At 35.1% G+C, this 13,232-nt stretch overlaps 1 protein-coding gene across 19 annotated transcripts in view; it reads left to right on the forward strand.

The window, feature by feature from the left end:
• SORBS2 (sorbin and SH3 domain containing 2) overlaps nucleotides 1-11,053 on the forward strand; it is an 86,861-nt gene extending 75,808 nt beyond the window's left edge. For 5 of the 19 annotated variants that reach the window (XM_081269764.1, XM_081269767.1, XM_081269768.1 and 2 more), the window contains 3 exons: nucleotides 3,353-3,402; nucleotides 7,493-7,599; nucleotides 8,754-11,047. In XM_081269764.1, the coding sequence (XP_081125890.1) occupies nucleotides 3,353-3,402; nucleotides 7,493-7,599; nucleotides 8,754-8,815 (219 nt within the window). In that variant the 3' untranslated portion in view covers nucleotides 8,816-11,047. Of the gene's footprint in view, nucleotides 1-3,352; nucleotides 3,403-7,492; nucleotides 7,600-8,753 lie in introns of all 19 variants that reach the window. The other 14 variants (XM_081269772.1, XM_081269763.1, XM_081269775.1 and 11 more) reach the window with 9 other exon arrangements.
• The last annotated feature ends 2,179 nt before the right edge of the window (nucleotides 11,054-13,232 follow it).

A 13,232-nucleotide genomic window follows, 5' to 3' on the forward strand; every position in this document is an offset into this window, starting at 1 on the left:
AATTAAGATGTTGATTAACCAAGTTGAGCCACCTATCCTATCTTAGTAATATTTCATACAATAAAGAGGGTTAGTAAAATTTATCATCCCACTTTGTTTTCTAATCTATTTGTCACATTAGGAAATTATCCAGTAGCTTTGGGTTTTGGTTTATTTGTCTGAAAACAAAGCTGAATTATTACCATTATTGTTTTTATGTGACTAAGACAAGTTAGAATTAACCAGTAAATGTCACTTGTCAGGGCTCTCTGACAATTAAATGCCTAAGATTGATGAGAGGCCCCTTTACACAGCCGAGGAAATGTGGTTGTCTTTATGAGTTCCCCAAGCGGAGAAAGATTAATCTTCATCTCATCCAACTCCTTGACTTTAGAGATAAGAAAGCTGAAATGAATCCCCAAGGTCATAGAATAAGTAGTCAATGCCCCAAACAGACACAAATGTGCCCTCATAAATAACTGCTGATAAACAACCACTAACACTTTTTATGCCACTACTTATTGGTCAAATACCTTTGAAATAAATTAATTCACAGGCTGGGGATGCAATTCAATGACAGACCACTTGTCTGGCATGCCCAAGGCCCTGAATTTGATCCCCAGCAATACACACCCACAAATTAATTAATTCAAAAAACGGTAATTAGTTACCTTTCCTCCAAATTGGGTCCTAGTTATCCATTAACATGGAGTGAGTCTTATTAAAGGAAGTTTTGCAAAGTTTTATGAGAGATTCACAATTTCTCTGTTAATTAAGGCTGTGAGAAATTCTAGCCTGTGTGTACAAACAGTATAGAAAGGGTGGCAGGCAGAGACAAGTTTTGAAGGATGTGAAGGAAAGGAAAAGACCTATTGGGAAACAGGGTCAAGAGCAAGGACATTACTGACAGACACAGCCAGAAACACAAGCTCTTGACATGCTGAGGCCTGCAGAACTAAGGGACCCACACACAGCAACAGCCCAATTCTTCCAATCCAATCGTCAAAAGAATAGTTCACGTAAATGATTTAAGAAGCAGGTTGAATTAAAGAAATTGAACTGGTAGAATTATAGTGATGGAGATATACCGACTTTGAAAGTAGAGTTTTTATTTTAATATATAACTTCATTTTTAAAGTGTTATTCCCATTTTAATGATATTAAATCAACCACTTTCACCAAACACTGAATGCCTTTTATAAATTATAACCTTTACTCAATTTAAACATATTAGGATGATTTAACTATGTGGAAATAGGCAGGCCATCATTAGAGCATAATGAAACATATTTTACAAAACGTTTTCTCTTAAGAACAAATAATATTTTTATCTATAACTTTTCTTTGTCTTACACTACGTATGGTGCTATGAAAATTTTTTGAAAGAATAGTAGCTATCATGGTTGTTATTTGAAAGACAGCAAATTAGACTCCATTAAAGACTCTTTTATATACACAATACTTTTGAGTGATTAATGTGACATTTTCAAAATCATGTAGCCTTAATACATAGTAATAAATAGTAATTTGACTGGAAATTTTACTCCTGTGAATTAGTTTAAAAGAAGAAAAAAGCTTTTGAATATAATGTTAATAACATTGTTATTTATAATAGCAAAAATAAAAAAAGATTAGGCCAATAAACTTCAAAAATAAATGGTTTAAAAATATAGTATATAGATACATATGTGAGGGAACATTATTCTGCAGTCATTTAAAAAGAAAAAGAAAACAGAAAAGAAGACTTGGAAGTTATTACATAGTATTAGTGACAATATATACAGCTTTTACTTCAGCATGCAAGATATTTTACATATATAAAGTTTTGTTGAATTAAAAAAGAACTTGAAGAAATGTAACATATAGGTTTACGGATGACTTACAGTTGCCTCTTTATACATTTAAATTGATTTAATATTTTAAATCATCAAAAATGGCTGGAAATGGTTTAATCTTAATCATTCTTAAAATAATGTTTTATCATTTTAATAATAGATACACTGTTAACAATTTTATATTGGTTGATGTGAATAAACTCTTTTAAGGCCTTAAGCCATCCACATGTATGTAATCTTACCCAAACTTTAATTTTAAGTTATTATGTGCATGGACTGTTGAGTGAAATACTATTGGTAATAGCTTCAAGTGAATGGATTCAGAAATTGACATTTTAGTAGTCTATCCCAGATAGCATGGATGGGAAGCAGTTGGATGAAGAATTTAGGAAGGGGACTGATCATAGAGTACAGGGAATCCCAGATTTCCCCATCCAAGCCTGGGCCAGTGGTATTTCCATAGACAATCTGCAGGAAAAACATTTCAGCCTCTCAATGATCTATTCATAATTATGGGAACCTGAGAACTGGTCCTGATGTCTAAGGACATGATCTAACAATTAATTCCGTAATCAATAAAGAGTCACTGCCATGCAAACTCTGATTTTGTTATTTCACCATGTAACTGTCCTTTAGAAGAAAGTACTTTTGAAACGTATTATGAATGAGTTGCATGCATTTCTCTCCCTAAAAGGTAACAGTTAGGTAGTCAATTACACAAATTTGACATATTCAACAAATGTATTAACTTTCGTTCATTGAAGTATTTATGTGGCTATATAGGATGCTAAGGCTTGTCATTTCCAATATTATAAGTATCTATTACAGATACTGGTCTTGATGCTTAGTTTAAAAAGCAAGGAAACTCTTTTGAGAGTTCAGTGCACTGGGAATTTCTACCAATATTTCTCTTCCAAGGTAAAAATGTTACATGTTACCTGGATATTGTTTGTTGCATTCTATTAAAAGTTCTCTGTTTCTCATTTTAAAAATGCATGTGTCTTCTCCACATTGAGAGCAGAGAATGTTACTTCAAATGTAGCATGGGATGTCACCTGTACTGTATGTGAAAATGTTGTCTGTGAAGGAAAAGTTTACAGGGTGAATGTGGATATTCTGCTGTTAAGCTAACTGTGGCTTACTTTCTGCTTGTTTGAGAAAACGCTGGAGAATAAGGTTGAGTGAAGGTGTCCATACTGCCTATTCTAGTGATTTGGTGTCCACGTTCTTGCCATATTCCTGACCTTTGAAAAATCAATGGGACTAAACCCTGAATTCTTAAAGCTTGAGCAGACAAGATTGTGGATGTGTTCAAAACATTTGAACCATGGTTATTTTCATTTAATTTAAAGCACTCTTCAAAATATTTTAATTATAAATCCTGCAGAAACCCTTTATTTGGTGGTTGTTTTTCTTCCTCTTGGTTTTTTACAACAGGAAATATTAAATGTCAAGAAAAGTACCATGCCATTACCCAAATTATCTTTTAATTATTACCAGTTTAAACATTGATTACATTGAAAATCATTTCATTTCAGCCACAGCGTCCTGTGTTTACTCATGAAAACATTCAAGGTGGGGGGGAACCGTAAGTATTCTTCTTATCTTCTAAATTCAAGACTAACCTTGACCCACAATATAGATTATTGATGTACCAAAACAGAGGATAGCACAACTTTGCAAGTGAAAGAGATCAAAGTAACTTCCATGAGATCTTTTAACTTAGGGGTAATTGCAGTGGTCTCCATCTTTTATGACAGAGATCAAAAGCAATGCTTAAAAGAAAACAGAGAAGGTTTTCATTTATGCACTAAGAAAACCTTCCAATGTTGTGGTGATTCCCAAGATTTATAAATTTGTCTCTTCCTCTGCCTGCTGGTTATGTAACTAGTCACTACAGTTTTAAAGACACATGCAAAATGTCCTAATATTGTTTTTCCACCTGCTTGATTGAAAGTAGACTTAAAGTGTACCTTAATACCATCATTCCGAAGTTACATGCTTAGAAGTGTCTTTTGAAAACGGCAGTTATTAAAACAACACACTCACTGTCATTCAGCTAGAAGGTATTACTTCCCCAGCACCAGGAATATGCCTTTCAAATTCCCTCTCTTTGATACAGAAGCTAATTCATCCTAAAGGTATTACACATTGCCTTTAAGAATCTCTCTTGTGTAGCTTTTTCTTCCCCATTTCACCCATGAGAGAGGTCGTCCACTCTTACTGGCTCCTGCCTATTCTGAGTCAGGAGCAAGACCCTTGGAAGGAGCAGTTCTGGGCCTACAGAGTTGAGCCTTCTTCCCCAGCTCTGCTCACCTTGCACAGAGCAGGCTGACAAGACTCTCCTCGTGGGCAGGACCTGCTGTGCGGCCTGAGTCTTGAGCACCACCAAGCCCTTGCTCCTTATCGATCCTAGACCTGAAACTTACTAAAAGCATCCTCTTTAGAGCCCAGCTCCCACAGAGACTGGCTCTCACAGAGTACAGACAGAAAGGTGTTTTAGTTGAAGGAAATTCCACACCACAAATAATCATTTGAATTTAACTGGGAAACTTCAAATATAATTTGTGATTCTGAAGTTTCTGTTCCTTCTCTTATTGATGCAAACAATGATAAGATCCCATCACAAAAATAAATAAATAAATAAAATTTAAAAATATAGACTCCAGGGATGTCTAGGTTTATAGCACTACCAACATGTTCTTTTAAACAGCTTTTAAGGAGTTGATGAATGACTAAGTGTCTTCTGTTACACTGTTTTATGTCATAGACAACTGTGGTCATTTGGCTATTAAGAAACCAGAGACCCCACGTGTGGGAAAAGACACATTTTCCAAGTCCTGCTTTGGACATGTATAAAACATTCTTTATTAAATTTCTATTTTGATTGCAGATTCATTGGGGTATTGCTTCATGTCCTTCATTTAAAAATTAGGTTTTGGAACAAAAGTGGGAATATAATGTTATATCACTACAATTCAGTTTTGGTGCAATATGTTATAGAAAATTGTGCAGAGAGTTTCTAGTTTGGCTCAGAATTTCCTATATAAAGACAAATTTATTTCTGAGGCATCCTGACCCCACCACCATCATTCATTTCACCAACACATCTTTCAAAACAGCATTTTTAATCATAATTACTGCATTTCCTGTCGTGCAATACTGATTTTTGAAAGCCAGCAAAGGTAGGAGGATTTCCGGAAGGTTTGTTTATGTTTCCATAAAATTTATTTTTTTGTGTGGTCTAATTAAACCAGAATGGTAAGTAAATTTTGACAAGCATGCTGGCTTTTATCATACAAAAAATGAAGTAGGACTTCTTGCCAATTTTGGTCTGTTAGCTTTGGGGACCTTGAGATTCTTCAAGCAGCTGGGGTTTGTGGCCTTAAATAGGCCTGTCTCCATAAGTGGTTGGAGATGTGCCTGGGTAAAGGCTAAAGAGGCCTGAGAAGCTCAATCACAGAATCAGTTTACCAAAGTGAGGGATGTAGTATATACCTATTAAAATAGCAGCCTAGAAATGTCTGTTTCCCTCCAATGTGAAACTGGAAAAGACGCCATGTTGAAATCAATATCCCCCATGAATATACAAAAGGTAGCATTCCTTCACCTTGCCAGCCTGAAAACCAAGTCAATACATACAACAAAATAATTTGACTACTCCTTTCAAGGCTAGCCTCACACAAACATCCAAATGATTTGTTTCCGTTAACACCTGGCAGTTTTTATCACCCCTGCTCTGGGAACCTGCCTACCTTTCTTTACTTGGCCCACCATCAGAATCCTCCCACAACAAAAGACCCAGAAGACTATTCTCAAAAGAACATAAGTGGGTGAAATAAGTTTGCTAGAAGGACAAGGTATCAATAAGGAAAGAAATCTCTGTTATTGGAATTTCAGGCTTTGGTATAGGACAGGGTTTTTTAAGAGAGACTGTTAGACACTGTATCTTAGTGGCTCTTTCCTAGAGTTTCCTGAAGCCAACTTTATCCATATCCATCCAACTGGAAAAGCTCATGAACAGAGAGAGAAACCAGTGGATCAGTGTTCCTTACTTATGACTCGATATTTGAGTTCAAGCAATAGAATTGTTTATTCTACCAAGATACGATTTTCTGACTGAATAAAGCAATTAGAAATAAATCATTAATGTTCCTGATCAGAACTCATTCTTACCAACTTTTTCAAAGTGGTTTAAAGAACTCCAAAATACCCTAGAATGTTGTTTTTATTTTCTTACAAAAAATAGTAGAATTATATAATGGTTACAAAGAGCAACAGAATCAAATTCACCAATTTTTAAAAAAATTCCCCTCATAGTGCTGGTAATATTTAGTAATATTAAGAATAAGTTTTTATGTTTACTGCAAAACAAATTATTCCTGACCTTCTCAGCTATTATAATTTTTGTCTTTACTTTTCAAAATGCCAGTCCATTCTAATAGTCATTAAAATATATTCTATTTTGTTACCACAAATTGAGTGTCTGAATTTGTTACTAATCAATGTCACCATAATGTATCTCTTCAAAGAATTCAGGTGGAGAAAAAAATGATAGCATTCTATTAGTAATTCTTCCAAAGAAAATTTTAAATTCAACACAATTTCTCCAGAACCATTTTTTTTTTTTTTCCGTGATTGTGCTGGGGATTGAACCCAAGGCCTTGTGCATGCAAGGCAAGCAAGCACTCTACCAACTGAGCTATATCCCCAGCCCCAGAGCCATTTTAAAAAGAAATTTATGTCCATAATCTAATATTTAAGATTGACTCCGTGATAACTGAGCATAGACTACATCCACTCAACTTCATAGGTGATTTGCAAATTCTAAATCCTCAGAATGCACTGATTGTAAATTATAAATTAATCTGCTTTAAGGAGATCTCCTGATGAAAAAAAAAAAAAAAACAAACCTTCCCTTTTAAAGTAATTCCCACACAGTGATTTAGAAGATGTGCATCTGAAACATTTTGTGAATCTCAAATAGAATAACTTAAAAATTCAATTTGCAACCATCAGTTATTAATGATTATGAAATGATTAAAACAATGATTCCAGCCAGGCTCAGTGGCACACACCTGTAATCCCAGCGGTTCAGGAGGCTGAGGCGGGAGGATCACTAGTTCAAAGTCAATCTCAGTAACTTAAGGCTCTAGACAACTCAGTGAGACCCTGTCTCTCAATAAAATACAAAAAAGGGCTGGAGATGTAGCTGAGTAGTTAAGTGCCCCTGGGGTCAATCCCTGATACCAAAAAAAACAACAACAACAAAAAAAAAAAAACTATGATTCCTTCTTGTTTTTATTATAGCTGAATAATACAAATATCATTTATTTTTGTATTCGGCTTGTTATGTAGTATTTAAATAATCAACTTTAGATAACTTGAACATTAAAATGTAGGTCTGACCTATAAATGTTAACATATTTTCATCCAGTTCATGAATATTATAATCTTCCATGAATGTTCTTCATTGTGAATTTTGAAATGTTATTTGGGTAGCATCATTCCCATAAAAAGACCTAAATTTTTCTATTTACTTTACATGCTTGCCAAAGATTTACACTACTTAAAATGCTAACAAGAATAGAAATGTTAAAAATAAAATGAATATTGCACTATGTTCAATTTCACAAAGATGTAAAAAAAAAAATTAAAACACGCTTGTCCTGTTTAAGGTTTCAGGCTCTGTATAACTATACTCCTAGGAATGAAGATGAGCTGGAACTCAGAGAAAGTGATGTCATTGATGTGATGGAAAAATGTGACGATGGATGGTTTGTAGGTACGTGTACATTTCTTTTCAGACACATCTGGCTGCAATTTGCTTGCATTTGCTCTCCTGCATGGTTCACTGTGATAGTCAAACCTTCATTGAATTCATAATGTCTTTGAATCTTTCCTACATTCATATGCATTCTATAATCCCCATATGCATATACATATGTACAAACCATTGCCTTTTTACTCTTTAGTCTTTACTGCTTCCAGTATGTGTGATTTTCTGCCAGTTTTTATCTCTGAGAAAATGAAAGGACTAAGGCCGCATTTACAGCCCCAAGATTCTGATTCTATTTATAATAATTCCCATCCAGAAAAAAAGTAAAATGGCTGGCCTTCATGGGGCAGGGGTTTAGGAGTGTGGAATAATGGTAACCAAATGAAGATGGTAAATTCTAAAGTTTAATAAGAAATGGAATTTGATAGACCATATTGACACTAATTGTGCTAGAAATCCTAAGTGAGCTTTTGGTGCATCAACTTTCACAAAAAAATCTCCAAGGAATCATGGTATTTGAAACCAAAGGTAATTATAATGATGCCCAATGACTGAAACTGTTCCCCCACCCCCACATAAACACACAAGTAGTGGCTAATCTTTTCTTTCTTTAGTGACTCTGTAAATTGTTCACATTTTCCATATTTTATTAAGGACTCTGGCAATGCTTTGAGAATGAGATAATAAAGCTCTACTGGTATTGTCGGAGTCCAGATAATGCCTTAATTTGGCACCTGTGCTGAGGAAGCCTCTTGCCCTGAACCAACCCTCGATCTTGCACTTTTCCAGTTATCCTGTCACATTTATTTCTCATTCCTTGCTCTTGTTTAGCAGCATGGTGACGAGTTCCACCACCCACCTCCCCCACAGGGTGGTCTTTCCCCTTAGCTGAAGAGGCTGAGCTTTTCTTTCAAGCAAGCCTGGTGTGCCAGAAGCAATCACTGAGGCTTATGAGGCAATGAAAACATCAGGCAGCACAACTAAAATTGCTTGTTTTTTCTTCTTTTTGTCTTAAAGTGAGTTTTCTGTCATCCTTTCCAAAACCCTTCAGGGCTTTATCTCTTAGTGAAGCCTTGTGGGTTGAAAGTGCTCAAGTCTACAGATATGAACTGATATTTCCTTGTTGTCACACCTTTTTCATTTATTGCTTCTATTTTCAGGAACCTCAAGAAGAACCAAATTCTTTGGTACTTTCCCCGGAAACTATGTCAAGAGGCTGTGAATCACTCTCCCTCCTTATTTATGCCGCATTTCAGCAACACATCTGCATAAAACTTGCCTGAGACATCCCTGAAGGCCTCTCGTTGTCATGCCTTACAGTTTCCAATACGCCATCACCATCCCCACCTGCCACCACCAAACCACCAGCAGAGTAACTGCCACTGTGAGCCTTGGGGGGACGTGGCAGATTTACATTCATGTGAAAGTGTATATTCCTGCTTTCTGCCCTAAACTTTGAAATGTCAATGTGTGGGATCAGAAAGAAAATCGTTTTTCTTAGAAAAGGTAAAATATTGAAGCCAAAAAGAAAGTGTATCCAGGATGCTCTCTGGTCTCATGGTTGTACTTGGAAATTTCTGAAAGATGGTCTCCCCTGGGGCAACCAGAAGATTGCTTATTCCTAAATGCTGTGGTTTGTATTTTCACATTCTTAGCTTGGCATTCTATTTTCCTTTCACAAGTTTGCCTAGTGTCCTGGTTTACACTATATGACAACTGTACTTCAGCTATCGTTTGCCTGCACTTATATGTTGTTATATGCACAGTGACTATAAAATCTAAAGCAAGAGTAGGAAAGTTAATTTGGATGGGTGTGATTTTGTTGATTGAATGTAAGTTTTCAAATAGGAGTCTTTTCCTGCAATTTTTTTTTTTTTTGTACTTTTTAGAAGTGCAAACAGTGAGTGAATAAGAGCCTTTGGTAATTATCATGAGAATACAAGAGGATTAGCTAGGCTAAAAGAAAAAAAAAACATTGTGTTGTAAAGTTGCATTGCTATTTTATATTAAAATGTAATCATCAGCATCATGAACAATGAGCTCTTAGTGTTTTATTTATCTGATAAAATTTAAATGAAAGCAGTGTTAGAGGTACAAAGAACTATTCTAATATAGACACTTGAAAGTATCTGTAAGCAATATTAGTAGGTAAGATTTCACTGTGTGTACACAGGCGCATTTGAGATTGTATGAGAACATATAATCCATATGATATGTTGTACATTTTATGGAAATGTAAAAGAATCCCACATATTATTTTATAGAAATAGAGTACTTCAGAAGCATCACAAGTATTAAGGCTGGTTTTAGCAAGGATTATGATCAATACAATTATTTTTACTATAGTAATTATTTTTCTTCAGTGGAACCCAGAATCCTGGCTATATTTGAGAACAGGAATATGTTGAGCCTGATTTTCCTGGTATGTGTAAAATACTTCCTAGGAATAAATTAGGCACTTTTTAGAGACAATGTTAAATCATTCAGGTAATATTTTTGCCCTAAATTTGCAAAATTACATTGGACCTGAAAGATTTAATAGGGTTAACAGTGCCTGAATTACACATACCCTGAGAACTAGCTTTGTATTTCTTATGACTTTGCATAAGAACTATTCATCTTTGAATCTTGAGCACCTTATAAACAAAACTTTTTATGGCATTTCTTCCGTGGACAATGATTGATCTTTTCACAATACATAGACTCTTGAATTTTGTACATATGTTTGTTCTTTTTTTGTACAGACTATTTAGTCATTGAGAAAGCAGGGGGATTTCCTAATCTGATCTTTATCCTGCACTTAAACTTTGCTAAAACACTTTCAGCAGAATACCCTTTACCTATCTCACAGATCACACCCCTTGATAGTGTGATTCTGTAAGGTAGCACTTATGCAAAACTTTATGAGTTTAAAAGATCTTAGCAGCCAATTTGAAATGTACATAAATAATGATTACAGAGGAATTTCTTTAGGAAGAAAGTAAAGAAGCATTTTTGAGTAGACCACCTTGATTACCATCAAGTTCACAATCAGCTTTATAACTTTAAAGGTTTGGGGTTTGAAATTAAGTCAACTGCATGCAGATTTGCTGATAAATGAATAATTCTCTTTGATGCCATTTATGAGAGAAGACTTCAATATCTGTTGCCTGTCATATTTAAAAAAAAGTGCTGTTTCTACTCTGTATCTGATTTTAAAAGGAAAAATATTCATACCTGGATTTCAGGTAATTGACTTTGAATTCTTACAAGCAGAGGTCATTGTGTTTTTCTTGAGTAGACATCTAATAAATTTTGCTTGGAAGTATACTTCAGTTTTTCTTTTTGACATTTATACCTACCTAAATTGCGTATTTTATTTCCTATTGCTAGTTAAAATATAAGAAAATTCATTTACTCTGTGTTCTCTTGACACACAAATGGAGAAAATATGTGTTAGCATCAGCTCAGAGAAGAAGAATTTTTAAACCTACCATTAAAGCTCATTTGCTAAATACCCTTTGGCTAGAAATTACTCTTTAGTTTAAATTATACATTTTAAAATATTTCTGCCTCAAAACTCACTGTTTGTCCAAGGACAAGTTAATCACAGGAAGTGTGACTTTCCCAAGTCAACTATCTTCAAATTTTTGAATTCTTGCCCTAAACATCTGTAGCCACAGCATGACAGCCACCGTTAATACCCAAAGGCTTTCCTCAAATTTCAAACTATGTGCTACAGTGGAATCAACCTTTTCTGCCATACAAACAGTAAGAGCTTTCCTACCTGGATCCTTTCTGTATACCTCAGTCCCTTCTTGGTCTTTGTCAGAAACTTGGACATTGCTCTCTTTACAACTCAATTATCAAAACACGGTGCTGCCTTGCTTTATCTTAATTCCCACACTGATCTTCTCTGTTCCATTGGATAATTTTCACCACTTATTAACTTTCTACTAATAAACGCTCTCTTTGTGTGAAGAATATGTCACATAATATTCTTATGATCCTGTTTTCACCTGTGCATTTGTGGGAATTTAACTAGATAAAACTGCATCTACCCATCCAGGTCAGCAAACGGGCAACAGGAAGAGACCCTCTGATATTTATGTGCCAAATATTAATCCCTGCCTTAACGACCCCATCATTGAAAATAGGCATGTCCATGTCTTACTTGATCAAAAGCAGAATCAAGTTGAGTAACCGTCTGTTTTCATAACCATTCACTGCTTGCTCGCTTTGTAGGTGGTCAGTTTGTGTGGCCTGATAATTTCTTCCCACTGCTTCCCAGATTTCAGCCACAAAGGGAGATATTCTTTAAAAATTTATTTGATTAAATCAGACTAAGCCTTCTGTCGGCTTCCAAGAACGTGTTTATTTAAATTTATAATTATTTCAGCCTCCTCTCCAGATTGTACCCTTCTAACAGTTGTTTATATATCAGTTGTGATTTCAAGTTATTTACTCATCACTGATAATTAGGGTCAGAACACAAGCAGAGATTGGAATTATTAATAAATCATCTGTAGGAGGAATTGGCATACTATAGCTTGAGGAGAAAATTCAGACCTCTGTCTGTTTTTTTATATTCCCTGAAAGTTAGGAGTGGTTTGTACAGATGAATACTGGCCATTAACTTGATGTTAGGGAACACTAACTTTGAACCCTAATTAAGTAAAATATTATCTCCTAAGAAAGAATTTCTTTATTTTTATTAGTAGGTCTATATTAGAAAATATTTTTAAAAGAAGCCACAGAAAAAGAAAATATTTTACTTTGTTTTTATGATTAGACTCTTAATTTCATCAATAATAATTGGCAGAGATGTATTTTCTCCTTGTTATATAATAATGTACATAATAACCTCAATTTTACCTTCTAGTACACAAAAATCTAAAATGTTTACTATCTGTCCTTTTACAAACTAAGTTTATGAGTTCTTGGCCTATGCTAATTGTAGGCAACAAACCTAGAAACTGACCAGAGGTAAAGGAATATTGAACAGTTGCTATCTACCAAGCTGTTACTTACATGCATTCTGTGTCTTTATCGTCACAATAAATCTAAGAGGAAATACACTTTGTGCCTATTTTAGAGAGGTATAAACTGAGGCTGCAGAAGGTTAAATAATTCATCATATATGTAAGATATTACAGTACATGATGGAAATTGGATTCAGAATCTGATGTATCTGTCTCCCAAGCCCCTGCTCTTTCTTCTTAAACAACCCATGCTTGGTGCTAAACACACTGTTGATCAAACTGTGCACACAGAGTTAAACAGCTACATTCAACCATTATTCTCCTCTACCAAATTCTGCTGTCACAAATAGTCCTCTCCTCATAACAGCATCTTACGATGTACAAGATGACAAGAAATAAATATGTGCTCAATCAAGCACAAAGGGCTTCCCTCAGGGGAACTTTGATTTCTAAAAGTACACAGTAACCAGACGATACAATTCAGTTCCTGGCGTGTTTTAACAGAGCATGACTGCCTATGAGCTGTGATTCCTTAAGGAACTAGACTCTGTGAACTTCATGGAACCAGCTGGGCCACGGATAGTGCTTTGGGGAAGTATTTGGTATTGTTGAGCCACTTGGAGACAGGCAAGCTGAGGGTGCTCTAGGAACACGATGTGCTTGCTGGACAGCTTTTAA

The sequence above is a fragment of the Spermophilus citellus genome, assembly GCF_964194105.1.
Source record: "Spermophilus citellus genome assembly, chromosome: 16".
Lineage (NCBI taxonomy): Eukaryota > Metazoa > Chordata > Mammalia > Rodentia > Sciuridae > Spermophilus > Spermophilus citellus.